Consider the following 15,557-nt stretch of genomic DNA (forward strand, 5'->3'; position numbering starts at 1 on the left):
ATTTCTTTATATGAGAAAAAATGTGTTTTGTTTAAATATATTAATCAAAAACAGCTATAACTCCAGGGACACAGGCTTCCTCCTTCTTATTAAAAGCTTTTCACTTGCAGCAATTTGTAGTTTTCAGATGTGTTATTGAGTTATTTCTTTCATTAGAAATAGTTTATTGGATATTTTCAGCATAACGTAGCGTGACAAATAATAATGACTATATATTTAGAATAAATACAGTTCCAGCAGTTTACATTTTCGTAGTCCTCCATACGCTAGGTGGCACTGTTTTACATATTAACCAACCAGAGTTTTTTGGGGCGGGGGTCGATTTTCTGCTCGAACAGGAAGAGTATCGATTGTTATGTTGCAGCAGTGAAACAGAGGAAAAGGCTAGTCAAGGAATTTCGTTGTGTTGTTTTTTTTTTTAAATCATACATTTATGATTCTTATTAGAAGCAACACATTTAGTACTGTGCTTGTTTTGAGGAGTCGTATGCCTAGTCTCCAGAAAGAAAATATTTTTAAGAATTTCAGTTCGGACCCATCCCAAAAATGACAGCATCAGTGTTTTTCGGCTGTACATTCATCGCCTTTGGCCCAGCGATTTCATTGTTCCTGTTTACAATCGCCAGAGACCCTTTGCGGGTCATCTTTTTGATTGCTGGGTGAGTGTTTTGTTTGAATTAGTAAAAAGATCTGAAGCATTCACTATGCTTTCTTATTCATGTATACAGTATATGTAATGGTATATTGTATGTACAGTAGCATTCTGCCCAACCCGACATTGCCACTAATTTGCTATATATACTGGTAACGATAGACGTATAGTTTCGAATCCAAATAATCTTCTACTACTATGAGAGTATTCTCCCGATCACAACCTCCCAAACAATGATTTCATATTAAATCAATTTAAAACAAAATGAATTCAGTACAGGAACAGAAACTAAGTGTTAAAAAACACAATTATAATAATAACATGGGTGGCACTGAATACTGTAAATTACTGAAAATGACTGGTTTTACAATAATTGGCTCATTATAATTTACTTTTTTTCAATCTTTTTTTTTTGTAATCATATAGAAAAGACAAACTAAATTAATCGTTTTTTGAACTTCCCTTACTCACGAACACACGTAGTGGACACATGGGGTACAATACTGTAGCAAACAAATGAGGTAGCATCAGGTTATGGTGAGCTAAAGCTGGTAAGAAAGCAATAATACATGGTAGGGTGTTCAAATACGGTCCAGTATCTACACACATAGGATAAACCGCCAAGGCCAATGGATTTTGGCAATATTTGAACACCCTAAATATCCAGTTCTGTCTGGGTTTTTACACCACACAGGTTCTAAGAATTGAACCTGCTAAAAGATCTGACCGGGTTAGAACACTTGTCAGCCAATGAGATTGCGCCTTCACTTCTTTCCATTTTTATAATAGTGTTTATTGTTAGAGATATCCTGACCGTTCTTTTTTTTCCCCCAGGGCATTCTTCTGGCTGGTGTCTCTGCTGCTTTCCTCCCTGGTGTGGTTCATCGCAGTACAGATCAGCAATAAAGAGAATGCATCGGTTCAGAAAGGACTTCTCATCTTCGGAGTGGTGTTGTCAGTGCTGCTCCAGGAAACCTTCCGCTTCGGTTACTATAAACTACTCAAGTAAGAGAAATGTGACTCGGATTGGAAAATAACAGGCACTAATCACCACAGGAGGTGGAATTCACACCATTCAACCTGCATGTCACATTTAGTAAAATGACATAAGATTATTACATTTGTAGTGGGAATGGATGTTCATGGAGTACCGTAGTTTTTCTAAGAATGAGGATTGCCCAAATTCTCTGAATTCAGCTTCATTTAAGTTTAAACATACTTTCTTTTCCATACATTGTACTTGTTATTTAAACAGAGTGCTCCATGAACTGTGGTTAGTTCAGTCATGAGCAGTAACTACACTGCACCAGTTAGAAGATGACAATAAAATGTATCCTCTATATGTTTTTGTGGAAAGTTATGTTTGGAGACCTAGCATGAAAACAGACCCATTATAAACACGAAACAATCTATTTTAAGGATCGCTCTAAACAGCAACATATCTAAATACTACTGCCCTTATAATATAATATAATATAATATGATATAAGGAAGGCATTCAGAGGATTTTCTTCCATCTCATTAGTGTAACATGTTTCTTACTTTCTTTAATAAGCGTGCACTTTCCTTCTTTGTTAAAGTGCTTTATCTTTCTACAGCCTGCTGCTGATTTCATTTTTGTCATTCTTATTCTTTTTTTTTATTTCAGGAGAGCTAATGAAGGTTTGATGGCTCTGAGTCAAGAAGATGCAATGCCCATTTCTATAAGACAACTGGCTTATGGTATGATGATCTATAATCCAAAAAGGGAGATCTATTATATTAACCTTTCTTACAATAATCACTAACAGTACATTCATATACTAGAAGTAAATCCAGTAAACACATCTTATAGGCTACACCTGTTCTGCATAACATGTTGAAATATGGACTGCAAATCCAGGTTTCATGGTAGAAAACTCCTAGCCTACTGTAAGTTGAAAACACATTTAGGCTTTTCCTCAAATAGGAGTGGCATTGTGATCTTTCTCAGAATTCAGAGAAGTAATTAGATGGAGTGTAAAGGCTTCTATTGCAAAGCAGTTTCATCCACCCTAGTTTTTACTTTGAGCTGGAGTAGCCACCATGCACAGGTAACAATCTTAGAGGGGGCTATTTAAAATCCCAGTAAAACCTAGAGTAGCTCAAACTGCAATGCAGTCAGTCCATTCATTTTGTATTCTACTTAGATGTGAGGAGAAAAAACATTCTGTGTTAGCATTTTATAGTCAAGCAGGGTTGTACATTTTTTTTATGAATTAACCTGCTTGTTTCAGTGTACTGATGTGTGTTTTTCTGCACTTCTCCACAGTATCTGGCTTGGGATTTGGTTTCATGAGTGGGGCATTTTCAGTCGTCAACATCCTGGCTGACTCGCTGGGTCCAGGCACTGTGGGGATTCACGGAGATTCACAACATTATTTTGTATCATCAGGTAATAGGATATGTTTTTCCTGAAATGTTAAGCAGATCAGTTTTTAATATGCCGTGTTCCACCAGGTGGAGCTGTTGCACAAGAAATTAGTCAAGGTATTCAACAAAGAAGTTAATTGGTAACACAGGTGGAAAAGGTTCAGCATTTTATTTTTCAATGTTCAGATTTATACAGACTTGTGATCTTAATTAACTATATTATACACAATTTAGGTGCAGATTCTCACCGCACTGTATTACCAATTAATGCATGAGCATTCCAATCCCCTACTCCCTATATATCTTTTTAATGCTGTTGATTTTATTGTGATTTTTTGTTCCTCAAAATAAATATCTACAGTGCTTAATCAAAGTACCAGGACTAATTCTATTGCTTCCAGGTTGTTTGAGACGATTCTGTCTAATGTATGATTTCATCTGTCTGTGATTTTCAGCTATATAGGGCTATCAATATGATAACATACATATAATACAATTTGTCTTTTAATAACCTCTGCTTTTCTGATGATGCTGATCGTTTTGTTGCTGCACCTTTTAGCCTTCATGACAATGGCCATTATACTGCTGCACATGTTCTGGGGAGTTGTTTTCTTCGACGCCTGTGAAAAGAAGAGGTGGTGGGCTGTGGTCATAGTTGTTCTGAGCCACCTGCTTGTGTCGTGCCTGGTGAGTCTAAGAGAAAATCACTGTTGGGTTTTGTTGTTAAATTTCCTATCTCTGTCGTGTCTAGTCTTACAGGAACATTAGTCTATAAGGGGAGCTGGGGCTGAGCATGTATAGGACCTGTGGAAAGGTGCTGAAGAAGTATTAAAGGCAATGTGGCAGATTGGCTAATTTATTTGTCTTTCACCACTGGAAGCCTGGGAGTCAGATTCCGGTAAAACTGTATGCAGTCTGATTCATTTCAGTAAAATAGAATAAGCCTTTTAAGATGAGCTTGGCAAGCTTGTTCAATACTAAATAAACCTGAATGAAAATGTCAAAGTGAGTGAGTTTAAACTGCAACATACAAGGTTCCTGGAAGCAGCAGCATCTTTTCCATCGAAAGCGTTTTCCCAATCTGTGTATCGCAATACTGATGTATAAAATCCAAGAACCGAAAGATCTTTACCTGAAGGAAAGGGGGAGCCAGTGATAGTATTGCTAGTACAAGTTAGATGTCAGAAAATGGCTTTTGAAACCCTTTGTTAGCACTCCTTTAGTGTAGTCTTAGGAGACTGGAGATTGGAGATTGTTTGTGCACAATGCTAGCTGCTCATGTCTTCCTCCTTGCTTTGTTGTAGTCGTTCCTGAATCCTCAGTATGATGGCAGCCTCATCCCAGCCTACGTCGTTATGTGTGTGATGGGCATGTGGGCCTTCTCCAGTGCGGGCGGCTCGCTCCGAAACCTGAAGCTGTGTTTAACATGCAGGGATAAGGATTTCCTCCTTGCAAACCACAGACCCAGATAGCGTTGGGGATTCCAGGACACTTCTCACAAGAACTGTTTTGTACAAGGACGGGTTCAGTTATATCTACACATTGTTATTTCTATGGAGGTGCTTTCTTTTATTGTTCATTTTGAAATCAGTGACGTTTCCTGGCAGAGACTCCTTGGAAACGCGAGCCAAAAAAAGATCTTCTGATTGATATTAATGTTTGGTTTCCCTGTTCCTGTTCTGTTTGAAATCACCACTAGGCAGTGAGCTAGCAGGTAATCAGGATTTATGTTCCACCTTAATAACTACGTCCTGAAGGGGGTGGGCACTCATTTCTACCAGCTTGCTTCCTTTCGTGCTATACCCTGCCATTCGACAGATAAATGCTTACTGGAAAGCCTTTTCAACAATTCTTGTCATTTTAGTCAAGATGCATTTATAAAGGAGAGATATACAGCTGTGGCCAAAAGGGTTGCAATCACCTTGAATTTTAGGGTTGAGACATTAATAACTATATATATATATATATATATATGTGTGTGTGTGTGTGTGCAAGAACATAATTTAGATCTTTTATTTAACATCATGTAGCCAAATAAACTACAAAATGATATTGCTAAAGTCTACCGGAAGCCTTAATAATAGTACACTATTTCATGTTAGATTTTGAAATGACACATTTTTTTCATTTTGTCAGTTTTTTGTGATGTATACAGAAAACTACAAAGCGGTATGTAATTCAATCTGTTAAGGTAACATTATTCAGCAGGTTTCATTCAGCTTCTAGAGGGTGGTGCTAAACCTTTGGCTGCAGCTGTACCTCATGACTTCTACTGAAACATTTTCTATGGGAAGATACGGACAAGCTTGCTGATGAACAGTCGTTAACCACACCACAGATTTTAAACTAGAAAGAAATTTGGGCATTGCAGCACATTTTTCTCACTCGTTTAAGGCACTTTATAGAAGCACGCTATTTGCATTATTAGGTAATAATATTGTATTTCCAGGACACTGACATATATTTAAATGCTTAAACCAGTTAATAAGATACTAATAAAAGGCCTGTTAATTTTATAAACAAGAACCAAACAGCCAAGTCCTATATACCAGGTTTGCTTCTCATTTTGTGAAATGTTTCTCCTTTTGAGTTACAGACTGGTGCTTTTAAATAGGAAGCTTCACAATCTTGCCATAAATACATATACCGCTTTAGTTTGCTCAGTAGCAAGCACAGTTTTCAAGGCCCTTTTGTGTGTGGCTGTGTGACTGTCGACACAGTGATTTATTACTTGACCTACAATGGTGATGACTGGGATGGAATTAATGAGAGCTGCTGCTTGATATCACTTGATTGAGATTTCTTTACATCGATAATTCAAGTGAATATAACAACTTCTCCATATACTTTTGAACCGACATAACAGTAGAGTTAGGAACCAAATGTAATAAATACTAGAAGTACTGCTGAAGCGGATGCATTCACTGCACAAATCAATGGCTATGTAAACAAGACTGTTCCTACATAACTGGGAGAATTGAGATAAAACAAACTGTAATGAAATTCTCTGGCTAACATAACAAGATACTGACCGTTTAGGTTTCTAATGGTTTGTAGGTCACTATTAAAGGGTAAGTTGGTTTGCTAATGAAGCTTTCCCTTTAAGCATAATAGTGCTTTTCCATTTCCACCTGTTTTTAATATAATGAGCCACATTTGAAGTGTGCACAAATAATTTTATTGTGTAAAAGCATTACTTCTTTTATGAACTTCCACTACAGTTTTTAGTGTGCTATTAGCCTAAGCTTAACTAAAATGTAGTACTGAGTACTGATAATATTCTAATATTCGTAGCAATCCAATAATAATACCTCAGTGCTTTTGATCAATTAGAACTGCTGTTCTGTTCATTTTGAATCTTTATTTGCACTTGTTTAAATCAAGCAAACCTGTGTATAGCTGCTGTACTTTCTAGCTTTTGCCTTGTAAAGGATGTGGTCAAAGTCTAAAGTTACTAATTGCCACACGTCTTTTGTTAATGTACAGATATCCTTCTTTAAAGTGTTTGCTAAATTTCTGATTTCTTTTTTTATTATTCCAGTTTCTCTTGACACTGCTGGATGTATCTTGAGGCAAGGTAGTTTGCCTATCTTTCCTGTCCTGATTTTAAACTGTAAAAGTAAAAAAAATAAAAGATTGTGTAAAACCTTTATTTTGACATTCAGGAGAATTTTTTTATTATTATTATTTTACTCCTGCAGCTGAAGACGCTGTGTTGATCAGCTGTCGGCATCTGACATTCAAAACTAAAAATGGATTATGTTCCTGGCATCTCCCAGCATCCTTTGCAATCATCTGCTGTGAGTTAAAAATGACATAACTCTTCCATGATTCCCAGTGGCTAAAATAAACCAAGAAACACTTATAAAATATATACTTTCAAAAATAAAAAAACAGGTTTCAAATGATGTGTAATGATTTCTTGATCAGCAGTTTGAGGCAATGCCAGTAGCACTAGTAGCTTGCAGCACTGCTCCTCGGAATTAGAATTTCAATGTAAGAAGGTCGACCACACTGTCGTGCATCCCTCCCTCTGCAGCACTTTGCCAGGGTCATCATCTAGAAGTGTTAAGCCATCACATGGGTGTCTCAATAAAGGGTTCTATCAGGTGAACAGTTAATAGAATGCAGCATTACTATCACACTCTTTCTTGTCCTTCACTTCAGGTGCTACAGAGATAAGGACCGCTGCTGAACCTTATATTCGAACATTGAATCACAGCTGACTTGCAGGACTTTGTTGTTGTTATAGTCATGGAGCTGAGCATTGTAAAGCTCACATCACATTTTTACACAACCATTTCATATTGTCCACCTCTCACTGCAGAGATGAGAGAGCGCCCCCAGCAGACCGGAGTCCGCTCTGTGTATATGAGACAGTCACGTATCATTTTGGTCTCTGTGGTCAAACTCGCAGCTAATTTCACAGTGGAGGTGGGCAGCCCTTTAATAAGAACAAAACGGTGTATGAAAATTAAGTAAATAAAAAATGCAGTAAAAGTTAAATTATGATGTTCACATCCCCCAGCTGTTTTGAGTACCTCTGGGCAGAACAGTCCCCCTTTCAGACAGTATTTAATTAAATGCCATTCACCCGTAAGACAGTTTCCTTAAAGTGTAAACTATAGTTCAAACTGGAAACTGTCCAGTAAAACAAAGCATAGGGGAGTACAGGGCTAACGAGTGGAGGGCAGGGAATAAATGTATTAAAAAAGCTGATAATCTGCCTTTAAAGGGTGAAAGAATATCTGTTTTGTTTTGCAGTTCAGTCTAATCTAGTGTCACTTCAAGAGAGACACTAAATATGTGAGAGACAGACGTCAAGCAGTGCAAAAATAATTTCTGCTTTCTTTTGGCCCAGATAGGGACAAATGGGGACAATTGTTCACCTTCGGAGAGATGACTTAACTGCCTTTGGCAAAATGTGCAGTCTGACTGTATCCTAGCATAGACCATTATTTCAATTTCTTCTTTGACCCATCATAGAGTTTGTTTTTTAAAATAAAAATAAAAATTCAAAAGGGTCCAGGGAAGAGAAAAGGATATTATCTGACAACATCCAGTAAAAACCTCTCCGGTGCTTGAGAAAACGTTGAATATATTCAGAAAAGTGACTTCTGTTTGAAAATAGCAGTTTTGGTTTGTGTAAAAGTAATGCTTGAGCTACAGTTGCAGGGTAAAAAGCAAGTCACAATCGCATCATTATGTAAGTTTTAAAAATAATTTCAATAGAATAGTTTTGCACAGTAAGTAAGGGATGAACCCTGCCCTCCACACTGGGGCATCAGTGTGGAGTAGTGGTTAGGGCTCTGGACTCCTAACCAGAGGGTTGTGGGTTCAATCCCCTGTGGGGGACACTGCTGCTGTACCCTTGAGCAAGGTACTTTACCTAAATTGCTCCAGTAAAAACTCAACTGTATAAATGGGTAATTGTATGTAAAAAATAATGTGATATCTTGTAACAATTGTAAGTCGCCCTGGATAAGGGCGTCTGCTAAGAAATAAATAATAATAATAATGAACAATAAGATCTGAAGCATTGAACATGTAAACTCTAATTCACCACTTTGAGTTGTTTATTCCACTTGAAACATTTCTAATTCAACTGACAATTAACCCAAACTAATACTTTAAGAGCAGTACAGAAACCAGGACCAAATGACAGATGTGTAGATAGACTAAGGACAGTGGGAAGGAGACACTTCTTCACACAGACAGTGGTGAGAGTATGGAACGGGATACCTAGTCTAGTCAGGAAAATTCTGTAAGACCCAGCTTGACAGCAATCAGTCAGCTACTAGGAACTGGACAAGCTGAGATGGGCCGAATGGCCTCGTTTCGTTCGTATATTCTTCATTCTTACATGTGATATTCAATCAAAATGTCATCGATATCCCAACTCTTCTTAGCATTTATCCATGTTAGTCGATAAGAAATGGCATTGACTTTCAGATGGACTTTAAAAGGTTGATTTCATAGAAATGTTTTTAAATGAAGATAATTTATTTATGTTTTATATGACACTGAAATATTACTTAAGATACTTTTCAACAAACATGAGCCCAAGCTGAGAGAGAGAGAGAGAGAGATCTCAATTCAAAATTCTTCAAGGGTTATTCAAAATGTGCTCTACAAATGAAACAACTCACAACAACTCATTTTCAGCAGTTTTATTAGGATTTATGGTGCCATTTAAAAATCAATATATAATCAAATCACCATGAATGACATGCATTTACAGAAACTACATTTGTGATAATACTGTACTGGCACTGTTCCATCTGCACAACAAAGTGGGCTAATAACATTCCAGACTAACTAAACCATTAAAATGCTATCCTGAGTGCATTTAAAAACATGAAACCCATAGTACACATTGTACACCATGAAGAAACCATTTTACCATGGATGTTGAAATAATATCAACAAAACTCGTTCAGAAGTAGTTCACAATGAATTATGCACAGTAGCTGTAATAAACAGTGTCAATACCATAGATTTTAATAAATGCTTAACAAATGTACTTAAACAGTGCCTCCATTATATATCTCCCGAACATTTATTTATGTTGCCATGTTTAATTTTACTGGAGAGGAGAACTATGTAATCAAATAACATTTAAAAAAAAGCCAGCTCAAAATGGGTTGGGAAACACATGTGGAGCAACGTGTTTTTGTTATCACATTACATTTCAAACCAAATAAACATTTCTCCTACGTTTGATTATTGTAGAATATTCCCCAAACGTGTTTTGTTGTCCATAAATAAATAAATAAATATAGATGATAAGCCAACAACTATTAATCCAGCAGATGGTGCTCCTAATAGTAAAATCAAGTGTATCTTGACTTCTAATAAAATATAAGGTCCACTTTAACTGGTCACCATGGAGTTAAAATGAGAACTTGAACCTGTATGCCGACACTACAAAATGATAAACACCTAAACTATTTATAAAATACCCTGCACTGACAAAACACATTCAAATAAATGCACATATGAGCTAAAGACATTGAAAAGAAAAGGAACGATAACTGTCAATAATGCCATATAATAATACAGTAGTATATTAAACTGGGGAATGTGATTGCAGGTATATTCCTATACTTGAAAAGTAACCATTCATTTACAAAATTATACACACACACACACACACATCACACACACACACACACACACACACACATATATATATATTACACATACACTCATTAATTCACACATTTCACAATTCCTATGAACTTAAACGAGGAGTTTTTGTCTGTTGTCTGATGTTCCAGTAGGAAGCCTTGATATGCTACTATGCTACTGCTGAAATGAGAAAACCAAGGACTACATCAGAAAGATGAGAAGAAAGCAAATATATTAAGTTTTAAAGCAGTGCTTTGTTTGCAACATGCATCAACAGTCCAAAGCGGCTTTTCTCCAAATCCCTTTTGTTAGTTCTGTTCCAAAAATTGCCCTCCCTTCAGGTCCAAGACTGCCACGTTTACACATTTTTTTCTTTAAACCACTGAGATTAAACAGTTTACTTTTTTTATGTGCCAAAATTCACAAAACAAATGAAACTGGAATCTACAGAGAGCTGCTCATGCAAGAAAGTCTAACTAAAACTGTACGATTCAAATATACACTGCCAAACACTGTAGACTCTCACTATTATTATTACTTATAATTACACATGTTCAAGGAATTAATGAAGCAAGTATTTAACTTGATTAATCAGGTGTCTGAAGCTTCCACGTTTAATTGAAAGGGTTTGGGAACTGCTGAACTAAACTGAAGCGTGTTCAGGTATTTTCAGTACAGGTCAACCGACACACTGTGCTTAAAAGAGGATCACACTGCATCGGGCATGACTGATCTTTCCAGAGCACAGGTGTGTAACCGAAAGGTAGCTTTAAAATAGCAACTTGGTATGGCTCGGAAATATCACAGTTATATAAAATAATGCATTCTTCTTGTTTAGAAACACTTTTTTGTCTTATCTCTTACTGCGGCTGGCACAACGCTTTTGTTCAAAGCAAAGAGAAATGCTGAACTCATATCCAATGTTAGAAAAGAAAAAAAGTGTGTGTGGTTCTACGATTCCCGATGCCTCTAAACAGGTTGGTCTTTATAGCTGCTGCTTCAGTGTGTGCAGTGTCAGGTGGGTTTCATCCTGAAGGGGCAGTGGCTGGGTCTTATACTTTTGAAGTGTCCTCCTCTTTGCTGGCTGCTGGTTTGTAGATGACCCCTTTGCTGTTGTCTTGATTGTTCTTTTTGCTTCTGGAAAAAAAACACACACACAATAAGAATGACACACTCTGTTAAGTACAGGACTACTAACTGGCTCAATAGGAAGGGAAGTTATTTTCCAAGATGTTGATTTTACAGATTCACTTTTTTTTGCCCAGATGCAGTCTCAGTGTCCCGTGTAGTTTTGCGTTTTTGGTGGAGCTCAATTTGAATGTGTTTTTTTGTTTGTTGTTGTTGTTGTAGTGTGTGTGAATCACCCGGAATGTTACTGTAGTACCAGTAAGAACACAGTTTGGATGAGTCTTGACTGGGGTCTTCACACCCTGATGAAGGCTAGGACTGACGCTACACGTTGGGAGTCTCTTTGTTTGTTTTTTAGAACATGCTGGTTCTGTGTTCTATTTTTAACATTCCATTTTTGGATATGCCCCATTAATAAAGGTATTTCACCTATAAGTTTGTAAGAGTGCCTTGGTTTTTGGCTGATGGATTAACTTGAATCTATACGAAAACAATGGATTTGATATATTATTATCAGTTTAAACCAAAGAGCGCTCTTGGGCCTTTTTTAATATGGCTAGTGACAAAATGAAACTACTGAGCTGCACTGAGAGGAATGTCTTCTGTATCATTACCATGTCCAGAAATTTAAACAAAGTTTCATTTCTGCACCCCACTTGTAATGGAGAGTCATAGAACACTGCAACGTACCAGATGTAAAGACACTGTCAGAAAGCAAGTGATCTGAATCATTCACATGAAACAGTTGTTCACTGCACACTACATATAATGTGTTATTTAAATGCAATACAATTTCCATTCCTACAGCGTTGTTCAATGAGTAGAAGTAATGTCCTGGTGGGATCAGCCCTGTTAGGATGGTGTGAATTGAATTCCTAATACCATTCTGAGCTGTAGCAAATTCAACTGGGTGATTCACACTTTTAACCAAGCAAGAATGAGGTGTCAGCAATGGTGCACAAATAGCTTACTGAAGAAACGTTCTCGCTATGGTATTTTCTGGCGAAAGAGCTGTGCTAGTGATGATGTCTGCTTTCCCGTCCCTTGGGACATCATATAAAGAATCAGTGAACATGATCAGCTGCTGAATCATTCAAAGGGAGGTTCCTTACTCCCAAATCCTCTGCATCATCAAACCTTTGTCCTTATTGCAATGACTCATATAGTGTGTTTAATTCCATTGTTGATATAACCACTAGTTTTTTTGAGCAGCTCTTGAGTGGGCAGATTCTCTTTCACCATAGACATAACGTAACGCAGGCTAGATCAGCAACGGGTCTGCTTATGTTCAAGAGCCTGCATCATCTAGTGAACCAGGTTGCCCTTTGTATTGCTTTCAATGCGCTATTCACTAGATGGCGCTGGCTCTAACAGCTACTTTGCTGATCTAGCCTGTGTTACATGTCTATGGTGAAAGAGAACTAGAACTCATTCGCTGCTCCTAAATTCAGGTCAACATACCTTACCAAAGAGTACATCAAAGTTAAACACAATATTGAAGCATTTGCAATATATATTTCCATGATTGTTTATTGATGTAGTGAAGCAGTGAAAGCATGGCGGTTGGAATGATGAAGCACAATAAGGTTAGCATGGGAAGTTGCTGAGTGGTTTGCGCTGGTAAGGTTGAATGTGCCTGCGGGGCAGGGATTGGAGGTTGTGCTGCTCAGTGTAGGTGGAGTGTGGGAATAACAAGAACACTGAACCCTGCCGGCTCTCTGACTCACACTCAGGGCTTAAAACATACTGGATGTTTATGAAATTGGGAGCGAATTTGCATACAAGGTCAAGCCAGAAACGGTCTCCATAGCCCTGCTCTCCTTGTGTAGGAATCTTTAATGGTACAGCAGGCAATGACCTGAGGCAACGAACACCATTCTACAGAAAAATCTTTTTTTTTTTTTTTGTGATTAACTATCCCAGTAATATAATTGTGCTAAATAGTACCCATTTAGAAAAAAAGTTTTCAAGATAATTATTTATCAATGACTTTATAATTTGTATTACTGCTTATCATTGATACTTGTCATTTAAATATATGTCACCCTACGGTTTTTATTGGAATTAGTAATACAAATAATTTGGTTACTGTCGAGATTAAAACCAAGCCACTTAACTCTAGGGTTTTAAACTTTAGGTTCTGCATGAGACAAAAGGGTATATATCAACTGGGGTAAATGTACAGCATTACACCCCTGAAATCACTGCGCCCTTCCGGTTCAACAATGCACAGCAAGAAGGGAAAAGTCTCCTGAGTGCACTCACCTTTTCTTTATCAGCATGAAAACAATGAGCGCCACGATGAGGACTGCTCCCAGTACAGCAGCCAAAGTGATGGCGAGAATCACACCTGCAAGAGACCCAGAGCAATGAAAAGGCTGCTGAATTAAGATAGGTTTAATGACATCTTTTAGTTGTGTTTGAGTGGCATGATTAGAGATACAAGTCCAAATGATTTCACGGCTCTGTTTTGAAGCAGGCACATGGTAAAAAAAAAATAAATCTGCCTTTCCTTGCTTCACTTCAGCTGATCTAAACAACAGCAGATGGAAATACAGCTGTCATTTCAATCTTAAAAATATGAACCTTCCTGAGTTTCTTTTCATATTTTTACAGACTGAAATAAACTAAAGAGACTCACATGCACTGCCGGGTTTTTAGAACATCGGGCTCTTCAGTGATAATGATTTAATGATAATTTAAACAGGCTGTAGTTAGATCAGCTTCTGTTTAGATCAATTGAATAGACCCCATTTTGTTATCTCCAATTGAAGGATATCTAAGGTACATAACTTCTATTAGTGTTGCAGATAGTGTAATTCAGCTCCATTGGGATTCACAAAGCTTTATTTAAAGTAATTTAAACCAGATTATGGTTTAGCTTTTTCATAATTAAGGGTTATCCCATGGACATCAAACTGCATTTAATTAATCAAAGCAGATTGTGTTAAAGCGTTGTGAATATAGTCCACTGGCAAACTAGTTATTTAATGGTATATAGAGAATAATGCATGGGGTTGTGTGATACCACATGCAGTATTTTGTATAATCTCTGTTGGGCATTTATCCTGCCAGAGCTCTAAAGTTCTGAGTTGTTTGTTGTGGGGTTATTATGGGACGGTTATTATGGGAAATATCAACTAGATGAGCCCAATGAAGAAAATGCTCACCAGGTATTATAGTCTATGAATAGGATTTCCTTCCCGTTTATGTAGCAGGGCAGTGTGGAATGGAGGCAAGGGGGTTAGTTCACAGTAACAAAAGAAGAAAAGGGAATGCATGATGATTATTGGTTAAAACAAGAAGACATGCTACAGATGATTCAAAACAGCATACCACATGTGGACGACTTGATTTCCCATTGATGTCATTGATGATTCACAGTTGGGTCAGATCAGATTGATTAATGATTATGAGACTCATTTCAAACAAACGTAGAAAATGCAAAGCGATATCTGTATGTAAAAGGGTATTAAGACACTATGACAGCTCAATACAAGATAAGAATGTGGAAGCAGATCTGTGGGTTTCCATTAAAGACCACATAGCTTCAAATAAAATTCTCTCAGGGGTTTTGACTGCCCCTTCACTTTTTAGGGTGTTGACAATCATTCTGAGTAGTTCGTATTCATATACTGGCTTAGTCTTTTTAAACAAGTCTGTGTTCAGTCCCCTGAGTGCAGAAGCTGCTCTTCAGTTCAGGTAGCCTGCTTGAGATATACTGAAAACAGGCTCGATCAGCCAAAGTGTGTTGATAGAAGTAACAAACAGTGATCTGGATCAAGTTGTGGTTCAGGTTGCTGGCAAAGCAATGCTTTGCACAAGACGGTAACACATTGATTAACTGTAATAAGAAACCCTCAGAATAAATGGAAACATCATTAACGTGGCATTTTAAGCTACTTTCTGAAAGAAATAAGAAATAACAAATAGTTATATACATTGTTTCTATATACTGTTCTAAATCCCACCCTTGTGATTCTCGCTTGTTATCACTCTTTTTAAAGGACCCTGTCGTGCCAGCAGTTGTGCAGCTGGCTGGCTTCTTCTGTCGTGTGCTCATAGTGTGGCCGCTCAATGAAGTCTGTGAAACATTCTCATCTTTTACTGAGAGAAATGAACTAATGAATGGACAGGAAGTTTTAATCACAGGGCCTACATACACACACACACACACACACACACACACACGACAGGTACTGTTCCTGCATGTGGCAACGTACCCAAGTTCCTATGAAGAATCGTTAGCTCTTGA

At 37.4% G+C, this 15,557-nt stretch overlaps 2 protein-coding genes across 5 annotated transcripts in view; one reads left to right on the top strand and one right to left on the bottom strand.

The window, feature by feature from the left end:
* Positions 1-325: 325 nt before the first annotated feature.
* Positions 326-6,695, top strand: LOC117428469 (gamma-secretase subunit Aph-1b). Its single transcript, XM_034047513.3, has 6 exons — positions 326-659; positions 1,487-1,657; positions 2,301-2,374; positions 2,943-3,065; positions 3,603-3,730; positions 4,348-6,695. The coding sequence occupies exons 1-6, from the start codon at positions 547-549 to the stop codon at positions 4,513-4,515; spliced, it is 777 nt and encodes a 258-aa protein (XP_033903404.1). The 5' UTR covers positions 326-546; the 3' UTR covers positions 4,516-6,695.
* Positions 6,696-9,198: 2,503 nt separating this feature from the next.
* LOC117428006 (carbonic anhydrase 12-like) overlaps positions 9,199-15,557 on the bottom strand; it is a 34,142-nt gene continuing 27,783 nt past the window's right edge. The window contains exons 9-11 of one of the 4 annotated variants that reach the window (XM_034901664.2): positions 15,526-15,552; positions 13,568-13,652; positions 9,199-11,308 (exon numbers count right to left, since the gene is read on the bottom strand). In XM_034901664.2, the coding sequence (XP_034757555.1) occupies positions 11,227-11,308; positions 13,568-13,652; positions 15,526-15,552 (194 nt within the window). In that variant the 3' untranslated portion in view covers positions 9,199-11,226. Of the gene's footprint in view, positions 11,312-13,567; positions 13,653-15,525; positions 15,553-15,557 lie in introns of all 4 variants that reach the window. The other 3 variants (XM_034901663.2, XM_034901666.2, XM_034901665.2) reach the window with 3 other exon arrangements.

Source organism: Acipenser ruthenus, chromosome 21 (assembly GCF_902713425.1).
Source record: "Acipenser ruthenus chromosome 21, fAciRut3.2 maternal haplotype, whole genome shotgun sequence".
NCBI lineage: Eukaryota > Metazoa > Chordata > Actinopteri > Acipenseriformes > Acipenseridae > Acipenser > Acipenser ruthenus.